The sequence below is a fragment of the Nothobranchius furzeri genome, chromosome 5 (genome assembly GCF_043380555.1).
Source record: "Nothobranchius furzeri strain GRZ-AD chromosome 5, NfurGRZ-RIMD1, whole genome shotgun sequence".
In the NCBI taxonomy this organism is placed as follows: domain Eukaryota; kingdom Metazoa; phylum Chordata; class Actinopteri; order Cyprinodontiformes; family Nothobranchiidae; genus Nothobranchius; species Nothobranchius furzeri.
In genome coordinates this window covers 25,992,948-26,008,723 of record NC_091745.1, presented here as the reverse complement: position 1 = coordinate 26,008,723, position 15,776 = coordinate 25,992,948, and the positions used below count along the sequence as shown (strand labels likewise).

The 15,776-nt window shown below is 46.2% G+C and overlaps 1 protein-coding gene across 2 annotated transcripts in view; it reads left to right on the top strand.

Moving 5' to 3' along the window:
* The window catches only part of rbfox3a (RNA binding fox-1 homolog 3a), a 400,829-nt gene that overhangs the window by 247,597 nt on the left and 137,456 nt on the right, over positions 1-15,776 (top strand). For both annotated transcript variants that reach the window (XM_054741306.2, XM_054741305.2), the window contains exon 3: positions 2,569-2,678. In XM_054741306.2, coding sequence (XP_054597281.1) covers positions 2,569-2,678 — 110 coding nt within the window. The remainder of the gene's footprint in view (positions 1-2,568; positions 2,679-15,776) is intronic.

The window sequence follows — 15,776 nt, the reverse complement described above, 5'->3', positions numbered from 1 at the left end:
CTGAGTTTGCAGCAGGTGCCTGAGCTCCATGGAGGTGTGGCTCTAATTTCATTTAAAAAAACAAAAAAATCGTAAAAATCATCTTTAGAAATAAAACTCGTGTACCGTTTCATTAGCTTTTTTGCTTTATTATTACTCAAACCAACATGTTTGTCTTTAAAAGATGGTTATATCAGCAGATTTAACACATTCAACATAAGAAGTCATTCATGTATTTATGTCATAGGAAACTTCCTTCACCTAAAAAAATATTTTAAATCAAGCAGTTACACTTTTTTAAAGACCTTCCATTTTAATCCCGTTTGTACTTTCTGGAAGTTTTAGTCTTTTATTTGAATGGGACTGAGGCAGGGTGGAGGATGTTTCTGAAATCCAGGAAAGAACCGCCCTCTCCATGTTTTGAAAATAATGCACATGAGAGAGAACGCCCAGTTTTCCTCGTGCACACTCTGTTTACAAGTAGCTGCCGGCCTTGCAGCACTTCTTCTAGCAGGAACATGAAGTGAATTTCTCCAAATAGTGTGCCAAACTTTAGCTTACCTGTTGAGCAGAAAACCAGCGACAGAGGAGCGTCTATGGGGAGCTCAACTTTTGCTTTGCTTTGCGCAGGAAGTGAAAACTTCCCAGAAACGAACACGGATGACACCGCCCTTGTGTGAATGGTTCACTAGATTGATTGACAGTTATGCGGACCGATGGTTCAGATGATCAACCCGGAAGAAAAAGATCCTCCGCTATACAAGACTACTGCAGTGGAAGGTTTCTATTATACAGCAAAACAAAGTGAAGCTACAAAACACGCTGAAACGAAACGGCAAAGTTTTCATGATCTTTTTATGCGATATTAAATAATCTGTCGAGTTTTATACCTCATTTAATCAGAATTAATCAGGTGAGACTTTACTAAATAAAGTATGCAGCTCTGATTATTGAGTGAAGCATGTTTGATGGAAAATTAAACAAAATAGACCAAAATGTGCTTTATTCTCTAATCAGGATGTTGATAACACGAAGAAGAGATCAAAGCGTTTTCTTACATTTGATTTCTGATTTTAACTTCAGTAAAACAAACCTGATCAAAATGTTTGTGCTTTTGACGATGTCACAGGATCTAATCCTAATCTGATGTTTCCTTCAATTTGTTTTGTGTTTGTTTACATTAGCAAATACTGAAGCAAACATTTATCGGGTAATTCCCTCTAACTTGTTCATCTGGGGTCACATACTGACTCCAGATGTGTTGCTGATGGGAACAGTTGTCATCAGAGTAAATAACATTTATTGAGACTCAGATGAAGTTAATTTTGGTTCAGAAGCTTATTTTTAATACTGAGAGTAGGATTTCTGTTTCTGATGAGGTCATCAATGTCCTGATTGTTTAAAGCTGTGGTAGACTTAAGCAAATAAACATATTTAATGATAATTATTTCTGATTATAATGAGTCACTCTGCGTTTTTCGTACTGGCTGAACATGAAATTAGTCTTCTACATTTATCTCCTGCATCAGCTTCTGATAGAAAATATATGGTGAAATGCTGGGATTGGAAAATCATCACACTGTGATGTCACACTGTGAATTTGCATTCATGGCTTTGCCCATCTTGGCTCGAGTCACCCACAGGAAGGCTTTGTTTTTATGTGTTTTTGCAACGAGGAGAAAAAGCAGAGAGTTTCTGGTGATAGTGCCTTTGCAACATGGCTGAACACTTTCCCTTTAGCTAATCAGAAATTAGTTGTGTGCATGTCGTTAATAATAATGAGCAATCCTGCTGTTTTTAGCCCACCTCTGCACCAGCAAAGTTCTGCATCTCAGAAAAGGAGCATCATAGCTTTGTATTTTATTTGCTTTTGTTAATGATTCAAGGCATTGATTTTCACTAGAGAATACTGAAAACATATTGAATAAATGAGTAAAATACACCTTTAAGAATTCTGACGAGCTAAAAAGCTGAACAAGAGTAGTTTGTTCTCTCACAATTTAAACTGATTATATATATATATATATATATATATATATATATATGTATATATATATATATATATATATATATATATATATATATATATATATATATATATATATATATATATATATATATATATATATATATATATATAGTGAGCTCACCAGCCCCCAGACTGGCTTCCACAGTGCTGGAGAGATAACTAATCTACTGAGAAGAAACCAGAAGCAAAAGGTGCACCACTTTAAAAAGATGATGCTGATAGTTGGAGATGTGTTTTTGTGCACCTGATTTGTTTCCTTGCACCATGTTGACACTGTAACTCTTCCTGCCTCAGCTCTGCTACGTTATTGATTTCAGACGAGCTATCTATGTGTATTTGTCATTATACATAAGGTCAATAAACAGCTAAAATCAATGGTTATAATAATCAATGGTGCATTCTCTATTATTTCACTTCCTGCACAATGATTTCCTTTGATTGAATTTGCTTTTTTATTTTCTGTGCGCTGAGTGTTTTGCTGCTGGAGTGCGTGCGGTTGCCCCTTGCTGCTTCCTGTCCGTTTCAATGACTCTCTCCTGTATTTTCTTGTGTCCCTGCAGGAAACACGTTGTGTAAGTCAGGAAGCATTGCCGTCTTCGGGAACGTGGTGTACAGCGGACTGCTGAACGATCACCTCTGGCATTTGGGAGTGCCCCTCTTCACAAGACTGGTAAGAGCAGCCAGGCCCCCGCGTGCACACTTACCTTCATTTTGTCAAAAGATTTCCACGCAGTCGTGTTGAATCCAGCACACAGGAGGTGTGACATTCCCCAAAGCCTGTAATGGGCCGGTTCTTGAAGGCTGCTCTGTTGACATGTTAGTGGAAGTTAGATTCTGAAAAGAGGATGTGGCAGCCTGACCTTGACTGTGCATTTAAAACAAGAAACCTGTGTATCCGTAGCATTTTTAGCTCTAAAACCGCTTTCTAACCCTAACCCACGTCAGGCAAATGGAATATTTCCTCCACCAGTTGAATCTAGGTGGTACTGAAAAGACCTGGCTGAATAATTCAGATCATTTTGTTTCAACAAAAGGAAAAGAGAAAAATTTCTCATCTTTGATGAAATAGAGCAGTTGAATCATGCGTTAAGAATTCATGACAAATGTCTACGACTGATTGTTAACGGGGAACTGTGGGTTTGTTTTACGCTCGCAGCAGCTGGAACGTGAGCTGCTGCACCGCAGACGTTCTGTTGCAGCACAAACCACGAGAATCAACCAGCTGTTTTCCCAAAGAAAAATAAATCCAGCACGGCCCTTTTTCTTCCCGTTAATTACCATCTTTCTAAGCGTGTTGCAGTTTTTATCAATTTTTATTATTGATTCAGTCTGTCGCTGTAGCTGTCATTTACGAGTCAGGAATTAGTGTTGATTGGTGCACAAGGGCTGCGTATAATTGGGTTACATTAAATAGATAATTCAGCTGATCTCATAAATGTCTGATGTGAAGGCTTGTTTGATTTTCAATTAATGTCAAACAAAGATGCAAGAGGCTGCTCTGAGTCTGGTTGGGTCTGATTGTGCGCCAAAGTTTCTCTCCTGACTTGATGCGGCCATCTCAACCAATCACATCTTCTCAGATAATTCAGATGTTTTCCTTCCAAAGCCCCAGAGGGGGTGGGGTTACTTAAAATGTTAACTCTAATATCAATAAAGGACTGACTGAAAGTAGCAGCTCTAATTTTAGACATACCTTGAGGTGAACAGATGCGCAGGTCGGATGAAACTGCAGCAAAAGACTAAAAGCAACAACTTTAAAGACTCACTAAAGCTTGAAACCGAGAGGCATTTCGGACGAGAGTATGGCTACTGTAGCATTGTATTTTTTATTTATTTATTTATTTATTTTTACCGTGTCCTGTCTGGCTGTGAAGCAAGCAGAATTGATGTCTGAATGCTGGTGACAAGCCTTACAGATTTACTCTCAGGTGGATCATCAAAGCATCTGCTTTTAATGTCACGCCTGATACTTAAAACTTTATTGTTATTGTTGTTGAATGCTTTGTAATTCCGACCAGACACGGAGTCAGAGGTGAAAGAGAAAGGAAAAGACAAAAGGAGGGGTCCACAAAAATAAACAATAATGAACAAGAATCGGCTTCTAGACCTGCAGAAAGAGAGAAGAAAATAAAGCAAAAAAAAAAATGAACACACAACAATACATCAGAAGCAAGCTATCACTGCATCAACTTGCAGAAATATACAATCAGCATTGTTTGAACAATCACACGATTATAAATCACAGTGCATTTAGTGGCAACGACAGCCTTAAGACATGTGTTGAAGTGTTGAGAGCACCATGTGAGCACCTGTGTGTGTACACGCGCTTGTTTATGTAAGGTTTCTCTATAGGAGCGTCCAATAGAGAGTGTGAGGCCCACAGATCTGCCCCCCCAAAGATGTGTAGGGGACGGGGGGAGCTCCAAGTCCCAGAGATTCAGGTGCTGCCCCAGAGCACAGGAAACTCCAGGGAGACTGCAAACAGAAAGGCCCCCACCCCCCTCGAGAGGCACAGAGGATCGCCCCGGGGGGCCACAACCAGCAGCCAGCAGAGTCCCGGGAGATATCAGCGGTAAGCCCATCCGCAGCCTCCCACCCTCTAGCCGGCCGAGCCCGGGACCCAGCGACCCGGGACCCAGGGGCGACCACCCCCACCGGGGACCCAGCAGAGCCCAGGGACCCAGACCCCACCAGGCAGCCACCAGGATTGATCAGGCAGATGCCAAAATCTTATGTGCTACTGTAGCGTTGTAAACGCTATTTGTTGCTGGTTTTTTTTTACAACTTCAAGGATGGCAAACAAACTTCTGCACCAAAAGAACAGATGTGAAACAGCTGGCAAGCAACACGAGAGCAATCCTTACCCTCGATACTTTGGAGATATTGTTAGAAATGAGCGGTTTTAGGTTAAAATCTTAAAGTAAATGTTGACAGGAATGTTTTAGCTGTAAAATCATCAAACGACAGCATGAAAAGTTCTTGTCCACACGTCAGATAGATTCTTACTAACTTCCTGTCAAGGTTCTCAGTCACTTAGCACATGGAAATGGGGTCAAATGATTGGATTTCGTTTTTTTTTTCATGTTTTTTTTATCTTCATCTGAGCTTAATCAATTCAAAATTAAAACTGACTGACCAATACTCTTAAGTGTAGCCTGATTAATAAGAAGGGGTGTTTAAGGACGGGGGTGTTTGTGTTTTAGACGGTTTGATGGATTGAAGAGAGGAGTGAAGAAAAATAGATTTGTTGAAAGAGAATAACTGTGAAGGTGGTCCGAGGTCCAGACGGTGCCGAGCAACACAGATTCTGATCCGAAAAGCAAACCTCCACGTCAGAAAAGTGGCTAACATCTAGTGTGAAGAGCTGCCAAATAGGTAGGAATTAATCTTCGGACAAACTCAGAAGGTCAAAAGATGCGCCCCCAGTGGCTAGATCTGATAAATATTTACAGTCCTGCCTCTTCCGTTTAAATAAATGTGATGTTGCTCAGGAAATAAAACTACACCTCAGATAACTTTCTAACTGCTTCATTTGGATTTCAGCCAGGTGTACAAGAATGATGACTCTCATTTGACTAAATATGTTAACATTCATGGTGCAGCAAGCTGTTGAAAGTTGGCTGTTTAAGGACAGAGTTTGTAAAAATGAAATGTGGATTCTGGTTTGTAATAAGCGAGCTGATGAGTAAAAATATAACCTTACCTGTACCTTATTTACTTTGTCTGACATAGATAAATGATAAAAAAAAAATAAACAAATATCTTGTAGGCACCTTTCTTTGTCAGAGGACTCACACACTCATTCACACACATTCACACACTGATGATGAGCTGTAACCTCTGTCAGTGTGCTGTAGGGCAGCTGTGGCTACAACGTTGTAGCCACAGCTGCCCTACAGCACACTGACAGAGGCGAGGCTGCCGTACACCAGTCCCTCTGACCACCACCAGCAGACACGAAGCGGGAAGTGTTTTGCCCAAGGACACAACAATTGACACGGAGAGAGCTGGGATTTGAACCGATAACCCGCCAGTTACAGGACAGAATCTTAACCCTTTACCCACCGTTGAACCAATAGGCTTCTGGGATTTTTGCAGTGATATAACTGGGCAGCCAAATATTCACATTTTCTTTTCCTTCTTCTTCTCACTAGCTGGGAGTTAAAATGCTAGTTAGAAAAGTGGTGTGTCATTTTATTCTTGAGCTTAAAGATTTGCTCCACCACCATTTTTCTTCTGCACATTCTTGTGTGTAATACAATTTTCCAGAAATGTGAGTTATTGTAGGAACTGAATTCAACCATTACACATATAATACACATACACATACAGCTTTGTATCAGCGTTGTGCTGTAAAATAGATACAGATATAGGTTTGGCTCAAATTACAACATTCCACCGACCACTGCAGGTAATGCAGACAAAAGAAATTCATGTGTGTGTGTGTGTGTGTGTGTGTGTGTGTGTGTGTGTGTGTGTGTGTGTGTGTGTGTGCGCGCGTGTGTGTGTGTTTGTGTGTGTGTGTGTGCGCGCGCGTGTGTGTGTGTGTGTGTGTGTGTGTGTGTGTGTGTGTGTGTGTGTGTGTGTGTGTGTGTGTGTGTGTGTGTGGATGGGGGTTTGGGGGGGGGGTTGCTGCCAAATGACTTGATCCCATCCGTAATCCTTACAGAATGTGCTCTGAGCTTCACTCCTCCCACAAATGCATTTCTTGTCCTCTTTCTCTGCAAAACAACTAGAAGAAGTAGTTGCATTATGGGAAATGTAGGATTTATTTTTTTCTTCTGTACAAAACTCATTTCTCATTGCTTTAAGTTTAACTACTCTCTCGTTAATCTGTCTCTCGCAAGTCGCCCAATTTTATTGGAGCTCAGTACTAAATTGCTGGTGCATCTTTAAACTTTTTGCACATGAATTATGCATTTTGCATAAAAATCACACCCTGTCCTCTCAAACTCATAAAGAAGTCAAACTAAAACATGCAGGAGACAATTTTATCCTCACATCAGTATTTCAGATCTTCACTTTGAGCAAAATTGTCATAACAGAAAAAAAAAGAAAGACAAGACTTATAGCACAGCTTATGCTTTGAAATGTTGTTTTAATTGTTTGTTTGTTTATTTGTTTATTTATATATTTATTTATTTGTTTATTTATTCATTTATGTATTTATTTGTTTATTTAGTTTTGTTTTCTGGCTGCTGGATCTAAAGTCGTCCTGGTTAGTAGAATCTCTTCAGTAATGGCCCGAGAGCAGCAGGAATCCAGCGGTGTTGGGCATGCAAAAACAAAAATAATTGTAATTAGCATGAAAGCAAAGAAGAATAAAACAAAAGGTTTGACTCAGGACAGGAAAAGTAAAATCTATCTGCAGCACCTTTATGCCAATATGCAAACAGTTTGAATCTATGCATGAGTACAAAGACCACATGTGTCCCTCATGTTGTGAGGACAGCTACTGCCCGCTGTCAGGCTGAGTAACGACTGAGCTCTTGGGCCGCGGGAGCGCTGCTTAAAGTGACTTCTTGCTGCGACAGAAAGGTGTGGCTTGTGTAGAACTCCTGCCTCTGACACACCGGGTCTGCCCAGCAGTGGTATCAGCACGACATGCTGCAAGCCTTCACATCCCCAACACACAGCCCCTAATTACTGCACGGCCCTGCCAGTTTGTACCCCAAGGCCAATTCTGGCTGCTCAATGCCAAGATGTAAACACTGCATTATTAACAGTACATACAGTCTGAGCACACAGCCATGTTTATTGTACTGCTCGGATGTCTGCATGGAGGCATTGCTTCAGTGGGATTCTTTATGTGCGAAGGCGCATGATGCATTTATTGTCTCCCATACAGTCAGTTCCAGAATTACCAGATGGGCTGCGTGGTGTAATGTATGCCTGCAAATGATGTCCAATGATATCTCCCAAGGATGGAAGCAAAACCTCATCTTTTTCAAGGCTAAATATACGTGTTGTGTCAGAATGCTGGAGCTGCAGGACTAAGTGTGATCTTTAAGTTATTTCAGTTCTGTCTGACTGACTTAGTCTTTATAATCCTTCTCTGTCTTTGCTGTGGTTCAGAATCCAGACATGAATGAATCATCTGATTGATTGTTTACAGTAAAAACTGTTTAATCCTAAATCCGGCTCACAGGATTAAATGTTTTCTGTTATTTAAGGGACACGTTTCACTACATAATTGTTTTAGTCTTAATGTTAACGTGTTGTTCCTTGTAACAACTTGTAGGTGTGCAAACCCCATAAAGCCTGGTCAGCACTCACCGTTCAGATTTAGTGATCCGTTCCAGCTCTGCCCTCCATTTAAACCCCCTCTGGTTGAATGTTAATCACATCTGAATTACATCCAGCAGTCATCCCAATTGCACTGTTGTTCTCCATTATTTAGATTTAATAAACATTAGATCAAATAATTTAGGTTAAACTCGTTGAGATGAGTTGGGGCAGCAGTAGCTCAACAGGTTGAGCGGATTGTCCAGTAATCGGAAGGTTGCAGGTTCAATCCTGACAGAGCATTCTGCTGTTGTGTCCTTGGGCAAGACACTTAACCCACCTTGCCTGCTGGTGGTGGTCGGAGGGACCGGTGGCGCCTGTGCTCGGCAGCCTCGAGTGTCAGTGCGCTCCAGGGCAGCTGTGGCTACATCGTAGCTCATCACCATCAGTGTGTGAACGTGTGTGTGAATGGATGAATGATACACTGTAGTGTAAAGCGCTTTGGAATCCTTACTCTGAGAGGCGCTATACAAGTGCGGGTCATTTATCATTTATGACAAGTTTTGGCTAAAATAGTTTAGTAAAGCTTGCTATTTCAACTGTTTTCAAGTGTGTTTCTGTGAAAAAGTAATTATTTCCTGTTGTTGTTTGCTTCTTAAACTGCTTTTGCTCAGAGGACCATAACAAGAAGAAAATTCAACCTGGATTTAAGTAAACAAATAAGAGAGAGACTTTTCCTTTTCATCCATTTTCACCCGCTAATGTGAGCCTGGTTGTGGAGGCAGCAGCTCCAGCAGAAAGGCACAAACCTCTGCCAGCTCCACCCACAGGACCCCCAGACTACGGTGGAGATATCATTCCTCCAGGCTGTCCTGGGAGGAGTCCAGGGGGCATTCTCGCCAGAGGCCCAAAACACCCCGGCCGGCTGCTCTCAACGTGGAGGAGCAGTAGCTCTACTCTGAGTCCCTCCCAAATGTCCAAATTCTTCATCCTATCTCTCGGCCGCTTGTTTTAGTGATGCTGTCTTTACCAACAGCTCATTACCATGGGTGAGGATTGGGATGAAGAATGCTCAATAAAATAAAAGCTTTGCTCTCTGGCCTAGCTCCTTCTTCACCACAGTTGCTTTAGCCTCTGCAGACGCTGCCCTTATCGGCTTGTCGAGCTCCTGCTTCCTCTGTCTCTCACTCATGAGCAAGACCCTGACTCCCCCACTTAAGTAGGACCTCTGCCCTGACCTGGAATTGGCAATTTACCATTTTCCAGTCAGAGGCCATGGCAATGGATTTTGATGTACTGATCGTCACCCCAGTACGAGCTTCCTCTTGGCTAATTACTGTATGGGTGGCTATCTTTTAACTGGCAACAAGTTATTTAATCCCCACTGATGCAAGGGGCAGCTTGTAATTTCCTTAACAACCAAATAGAAAGACGTCCTGTGGTCATGGAAAACATGGTGGTCTAAGAAGGGTGAAATATCTAAGGAGATGTTCGAAACTTTTTGGACCATAATTAGTTTATGAATTATTTAAAACTGAAATGATTTTTTCTATTTTTGAGGAACAAATATGGTTCAACAGCAAATGCAGTTAAAGAAAAAAATGGTTCAAGAACAAGCTTAGTTGGGAAACCCTGAATGATAAAGATCTGAGATCACGCCAAGCTTTTGCCAAATCAAAATATAACAAAGGTGGAACTCTGGGCTATGTTTCAGAGTGAAAGTTACAGCATTTGTACATGACCAGTGTGAAGGGAGCTCAATGATTTGCTATTGAAAATGTGTTTGGTCACAAGAAGATTACTAATCAGTGGAGCTAACCAGAGAAAATGGCTTTGATTTGCAATGGAGCATAAAGATTGGTCCCTGGAGCAATGGAAGATGGTCATGTGGTCTGATGAGTCCGGATGGACCGTGTTCCAGAGTGATGGTGCATCAGGGTAAGAAGAGAGGCAGATGAAGTGATGCACCCATTGCGCCTAGTGCCTACTGTACAAGCCTGTGGGGGCAGTGTTATGATCTGGGGCTGCTGCAGTTGGTCAGGTCTAGGTTCAGCAGCAGGATGTGCTCCAAGAATGAGGTCAGCTGACCACCTGAATATAGTGAATCACCAGGTAATTCCATCAATGGATGTTTTCTTCCCTGATGGCTCGGGCACAGTCAAAGATGACAATGCCAGGATTCATCAGGCTCAGAGAGTGAAAGAGTGGTTCAGGGAGCATGAGACATCATTTTCACACATGGATTGGCCACCAGAGAGTCTAGACCTTAACCCCATCGAGAATCTTTGGGGTGTGCTGGAGAAGGCTGTGATCAGTACTCAGGCTGTCCCACCATCAATACTAGATGTTGGTGTAACATTGTCAACACTAGATAGAAGTAAACTGATTGACTTTGCTTGTTTAAACAATGTCATAAAGACTGTTTGCCGTAATCCAAGCTAAGGCGGTCAAATGAAACAATGGGTCCAAGAGTTGGACCATCCAAAAGTTGTTTTATAAACCCTCTGTCAGTTTTGAGAACCTTCAGCTCGACTTGGCCAGAAAAGAGCTACATTTGGTGGACACTGGTAATGCAACGGGTACTGGTACATTATTACACACACACACACACGCACACACACACACGCACACACACACACACACACACACACACACACACACACACACACACACACACACACACACACACACACACACACACACACACACACACACACTATTCCCTGTAAAGAACTGCAAGTGAAACTGACACAAGCTGAGATCCCAATAATCGCTGTGACATTTAGGAGTTTGGAGCTGTTTATGTCCTGGAGGACATAAACTCTTTCTCTGAACAGATGCTGCTTATGCAGCCTTCAACAACAGGTATGATGGTGATGATTTATAACATTTACACGGAAACACCCTTCAGAATGGTTGAAATGTCCTTTAAAGTACTTTTAGGTTTCATATCTTGGTCTTTTACGTTCTCCTGGGGAACATCAGAGTTTATGTAAATGTGTCAGTAAAAGTGTCTTTAAACCATCTCAACTATACCCAACACAAATGTTTCAGCTGCACTGACACAAACCCATGCTGTGTCCTGAGGCATGGGTAGTGGTCCACCACTTTCCTCAATGTCCAGTTAATAATAAATCATTCTCTCAAGATCAGAGCGGTTTTTGGAGGTGAAGCGTCTTTTGTACTTTGTTTACCTCCATGTCACTGTGGTGAAAAAAAAAAAAAAAACTCCAGGGCATCAGGGAAAAAGGACTGAGGTTTTTGCAGTGGAAACTCTGCTGTATTATGACTGAAACAGTGCAACATTATAATTGCATTTTACTTGCCCCCAAATTTAATAAATGCTATATTGTGGTACAGCTACCTGCAGTCTCACATCACTGCTGCGGATCATTGTGAGAAAGCAAATTTATCTTGAATGTATTCCCCTTAAAGGTGTGGTTCACTGAAAACTAATTTTTAATTGATTATTTCTGATCTTATTTGGTAACTCTGATTTTTTTTATGCAGGCTAAACACGAAAATAGTCTCCTACACCTATCTCCTGTGTTAGCTTCTGATAGAAAATAGACGGTGAAACTCTAGGATTAGAAAATCCTGGCAGATCTTCGTTGTACTGTCAGTAAAAGGGATGCTTTGCCATTTTTTTCATATTTGAAATAATTTTCTTTAGCCAGAATGTCCTAAAATGTGTCAGCGCGCTGCTGAGAGGAACGGAGCTGAGATGAGGATCCAACGCGGAGCAGGAAAACAGGCAGACAGGTGAGCACATTCAAAGGGTTTTAATACAGAAGCACGCTGGACAATGAAACAATGATCCGACACAGTACAAAGAACAGACAGGGTTTAAATACAGGAGGGTTGGGAGCTAAGGTGATTGGGAAACGAGAGGCAGGTGGGAGTAATCAACGAGACACAAGGCTGAACTAAACGGGGAGACATGACCGGGTGTGACAGTACCCCCCCCTCAAGGGGCGGATCCCAGACGCCCACAGGAACGATGAGCAGGGTGGGAGGAGGGGGACCAGGAGGAAGGGCCCAGAGGAACAGAGGGACCAGCAGAGGGGTAGAGGAGGAGGCGACGACAGACTCTTGGAGGCCGGCGTCTGAGGCAGAGGAGGAGACGACGAGCTCTGGGGGCCGGCGTCTGAGGCAGAGGAGGAGACGACGAGCACTGGAAGGCCGGCGTCTGAGGCAGAGGAGGAGGCGACGTGCCCTTGGAGGCCGGCGCCTGCGGCAGATGAGGAGGCGACGGGCCCTTGGAGGCCGGCGCCTGCGGCAGATGAGGAGGCGACGGGCCATTTGGAGGCCGGCGCCTGCGGCAGATGAGGAGGCGACGGGCCCTTCGAGGCCGGCGCCTGCAGCAGATGAGGAGGCGACGGGCCCTTCGAGGCCGGCGCCTGCGGCAGAAGAGGAGGCGACGGGCCTCTGGAGGCCGGCGCCTGCGGCAGGAGAGGAGCTCTGCAGGTTGGGCCGGCGACAAAGTTACTGCAGGCTGGGCCGGCGACAAAGTCACTGCAGGCTGGGCCGGCGACAAAGTCACTGCAGGCTGGGCCTGCGACAAAGTCACTGCAGGCTGGGCCGGCGACAAAGTCACTGCAGGCTGGGCCGGCGACAAAGTCACTGCAGGCTGGGCCGGCGACAAAGTCACTGCAGGCTGGGCCGGCGACAAAGTCACTGCAGGCTGGGTCGGCGTTGCCCTCAAAACCACCATCGGAACCGGAGACCGTGGAGACGCCGGGCTGGATGGAGCGTCGGCCTCTTGAGTGCAAAGCATCCCCAGACGAGGCAGCGGCGATGTCATCGGACGAGCCGACTTCAGAGGACGAGGCAGCGGCGATGTCATCAGACGAGCCGACTTCGGGGACGTCATCAGAGGCGGCGGCGACGTCGTCAGACGAGCCGACTTCGGGGACGTCATCAGAGGAGGCGGCGACGTCGTCAGACGAGCCGACTTCGGGGACGTCGTCAGACGGGGCGTCATCAGAGGAGGCGGCGACGTCATCAGACGGGACGTCATCAGAGGAAGAGGCGACGTCATCAGACGGGACGTCATCGGACGAGGCGGCGACGTCATCGGACGAGGCGGTGACGTCATCGGACGAGGAGGCGACGTCATCAGACGAGGAGGCGACGTCATCAGACGAGGAGGCGACGTCATCAGACGAGGAGGCGACGTCATCAGAGGAGGAGGCGACGTCATCAGAGGAGGAGGCGACGTCATCAGAGGAGGAGGCGACGACTTCGGACACGTCGTCATCAGAGGAGGAGGCGACGACTTCGGACACGTCGTCATCAGAGGAGGAGGCGACGACTTCGGACACGTCGTCATCAGAGGAGGAGGCGACGACTTCGGACACGTCGTCATCAGAGGAGGAGGCGACGACTTCGGACACGTCGTCATCAGGGGCGACGACTTCGGACACGTCGTCATCAGAGGCGTCGACTTCTGGACAGGCGACGTCATCAGAGGCGTCGACTTCTGGACAGGCGACGTCATCAGAGGCGTCGACTTCAGAACACGAGGAAGAGGCGTCGACTTCAGAACACGAGGAAGAGGCGTCGACTTCAGAACACGAGGAAGAGGCGTCGGCCACAGGACTGGCAGGGGCGTCGGCCACAGGACTGGCAGGGGCGTCGGCCACAGAGCCCTGGACCGTCGACCTCTGGACCGTCGACTTCTGGACCGTCGACTTCTGGTCCGGGGGTGTCGACTTCTGGTCCGGGGGCGTCGACTGCTGGACCGCCGACTGCTGGACCGCCGACTGCTGGACCGCCGACTGCTGGGACCGACCCGTCCGCTTCGGGGCCAGAACCGGAACCGTCTGCTTCTGGGCCCATCCCTTCTGCTTCTGAGCCCGTCCCTTCTGCTTCTGGGCCCTCTGGAGTGGAGGCGAGGCAGCTGCAGGAGGGGCTGCCTGGACAGGCTGGACTGGAAGTGGTGGAACTGGTAGGGCTGGAAGCCGTGAGAGCAGGGGGACAGCCCGTCCAGCTGAAGCTCCTGGAGGTTGAGGGTTCGATGGAGCTGGGCCAGTTCAGCCCGGAGACCAGCGAGCTCCGCTGGGTGGACGGGCTCACCCCTCTCCTGGCGGTTCGGGGAGGATAGAGTGTCCAGGTGACTCTCCTGGAGGCTGACGAGCTGGCGGATCCGGTCAAGCTCCGCCTGGAGCTCCATCAGCTGGGCTGTGGGCGTGGTTCCTCTGCCTGCAGATGACGAAGGCGCTAGTTGGACCGGAGACGGGACTGCTGGTCTGACTGGGGGCGTGTCCAAGTTGGCGCACTGAGCCAGAACTGCAGCGAGCTCGCGGCTCCGTCCAGGGACCAGCCGCTGCGGTGGAGCCCGGCATGCCTCCCCACGCCGTGGGCCAACTCCCGGGGAGCAAACAGCCAGGCGGGTGCCCACGAAGCTGGAGCGATCCGGAAGCGGCTCCCGGTCCGACCCCTCGTCCGGTTCCGGGAGAGCAGCGAGGATTGCTGCGGCTGATGGCCGAGGACGGCGTTTTCGGCGAGGCAGAACTGAAGCAGGGGAAGGCGATGGAGAAGCTGGGTGGTGGCTCGGAGTGAGCCACTGAAGCAGGTGCTCCCACAGGAGAATCTCCTCGCTGGATCTCACAACGGGTTTGGGTCGGATCATTCTGTCAGCGCGCTGCTGAGAGGAACGGAGCTGAGATGAGGATCCAACGCGGAGCAGGAAAACAGGCAGACAGGTGAGCACATTCAAAGGGTTTTAATACAGAAGCACGCTGGACAATGAAACAATGATCCGACACAGTACAAAGAACAGACAGGGTTTAAATACAGGAGGGTTGGGAGATAAGGTGATTGGGAAACGAGAGGCAGGTGGGAGTAATCAACGAGACACAAGGCTGAACTAAACGGGGAGACATGACCGGGTGTGACAAAATTACTGCAGAGTTACTCAAATGTAATGGTCCGAGGGCCACTCAACTAAACAGACAGCACTGCACACCTGCGCTGTCCCTACCGTTACAGCTTGTCTTTTGGACCGGGGGTTATGTACGGGGTCCGGGGGCTAAAAAGAGGGGGGCACCTATTGGGTACTGCTGCTTTACAGAGTTAATGAAAGGCTGCCCAGCCCCCTGTGGCCAGAATAATACATTTGAAACTTCTGACTTGTGGGTCTGTTGGAACTTAGAAAAAAGTAGAGGTGACATACTGCAGTCTGGTTCCAGCACTTTTCCTGCTTATTTTAGTTCATGAACACAGCAGATATATTCAATTTAGTGATGAGTCACTCCTGTAGACACTAAGGAAGGCTAGGGAGACATTTCAGCTGTTAGATTAAGGTGTTAAAATACGAACGCACAGCAAAGAGATACCGTGGGTTTGCATTTGGTTCTACAAACAGACAATAGAGTTTGACCCTTTCTTCTGGGGTGCTGATGAGCAGGCTCCCCCGCCCAACGCTGAGCACAGCAACCCACCACCCCACACCCCAACCAGAAAGGGTCAAACTCTGGTAACCGGTGATGGTTGTACCTCATGTGCAGCAGTACTGGGACCAGAGTGAATAGGGTGTGTA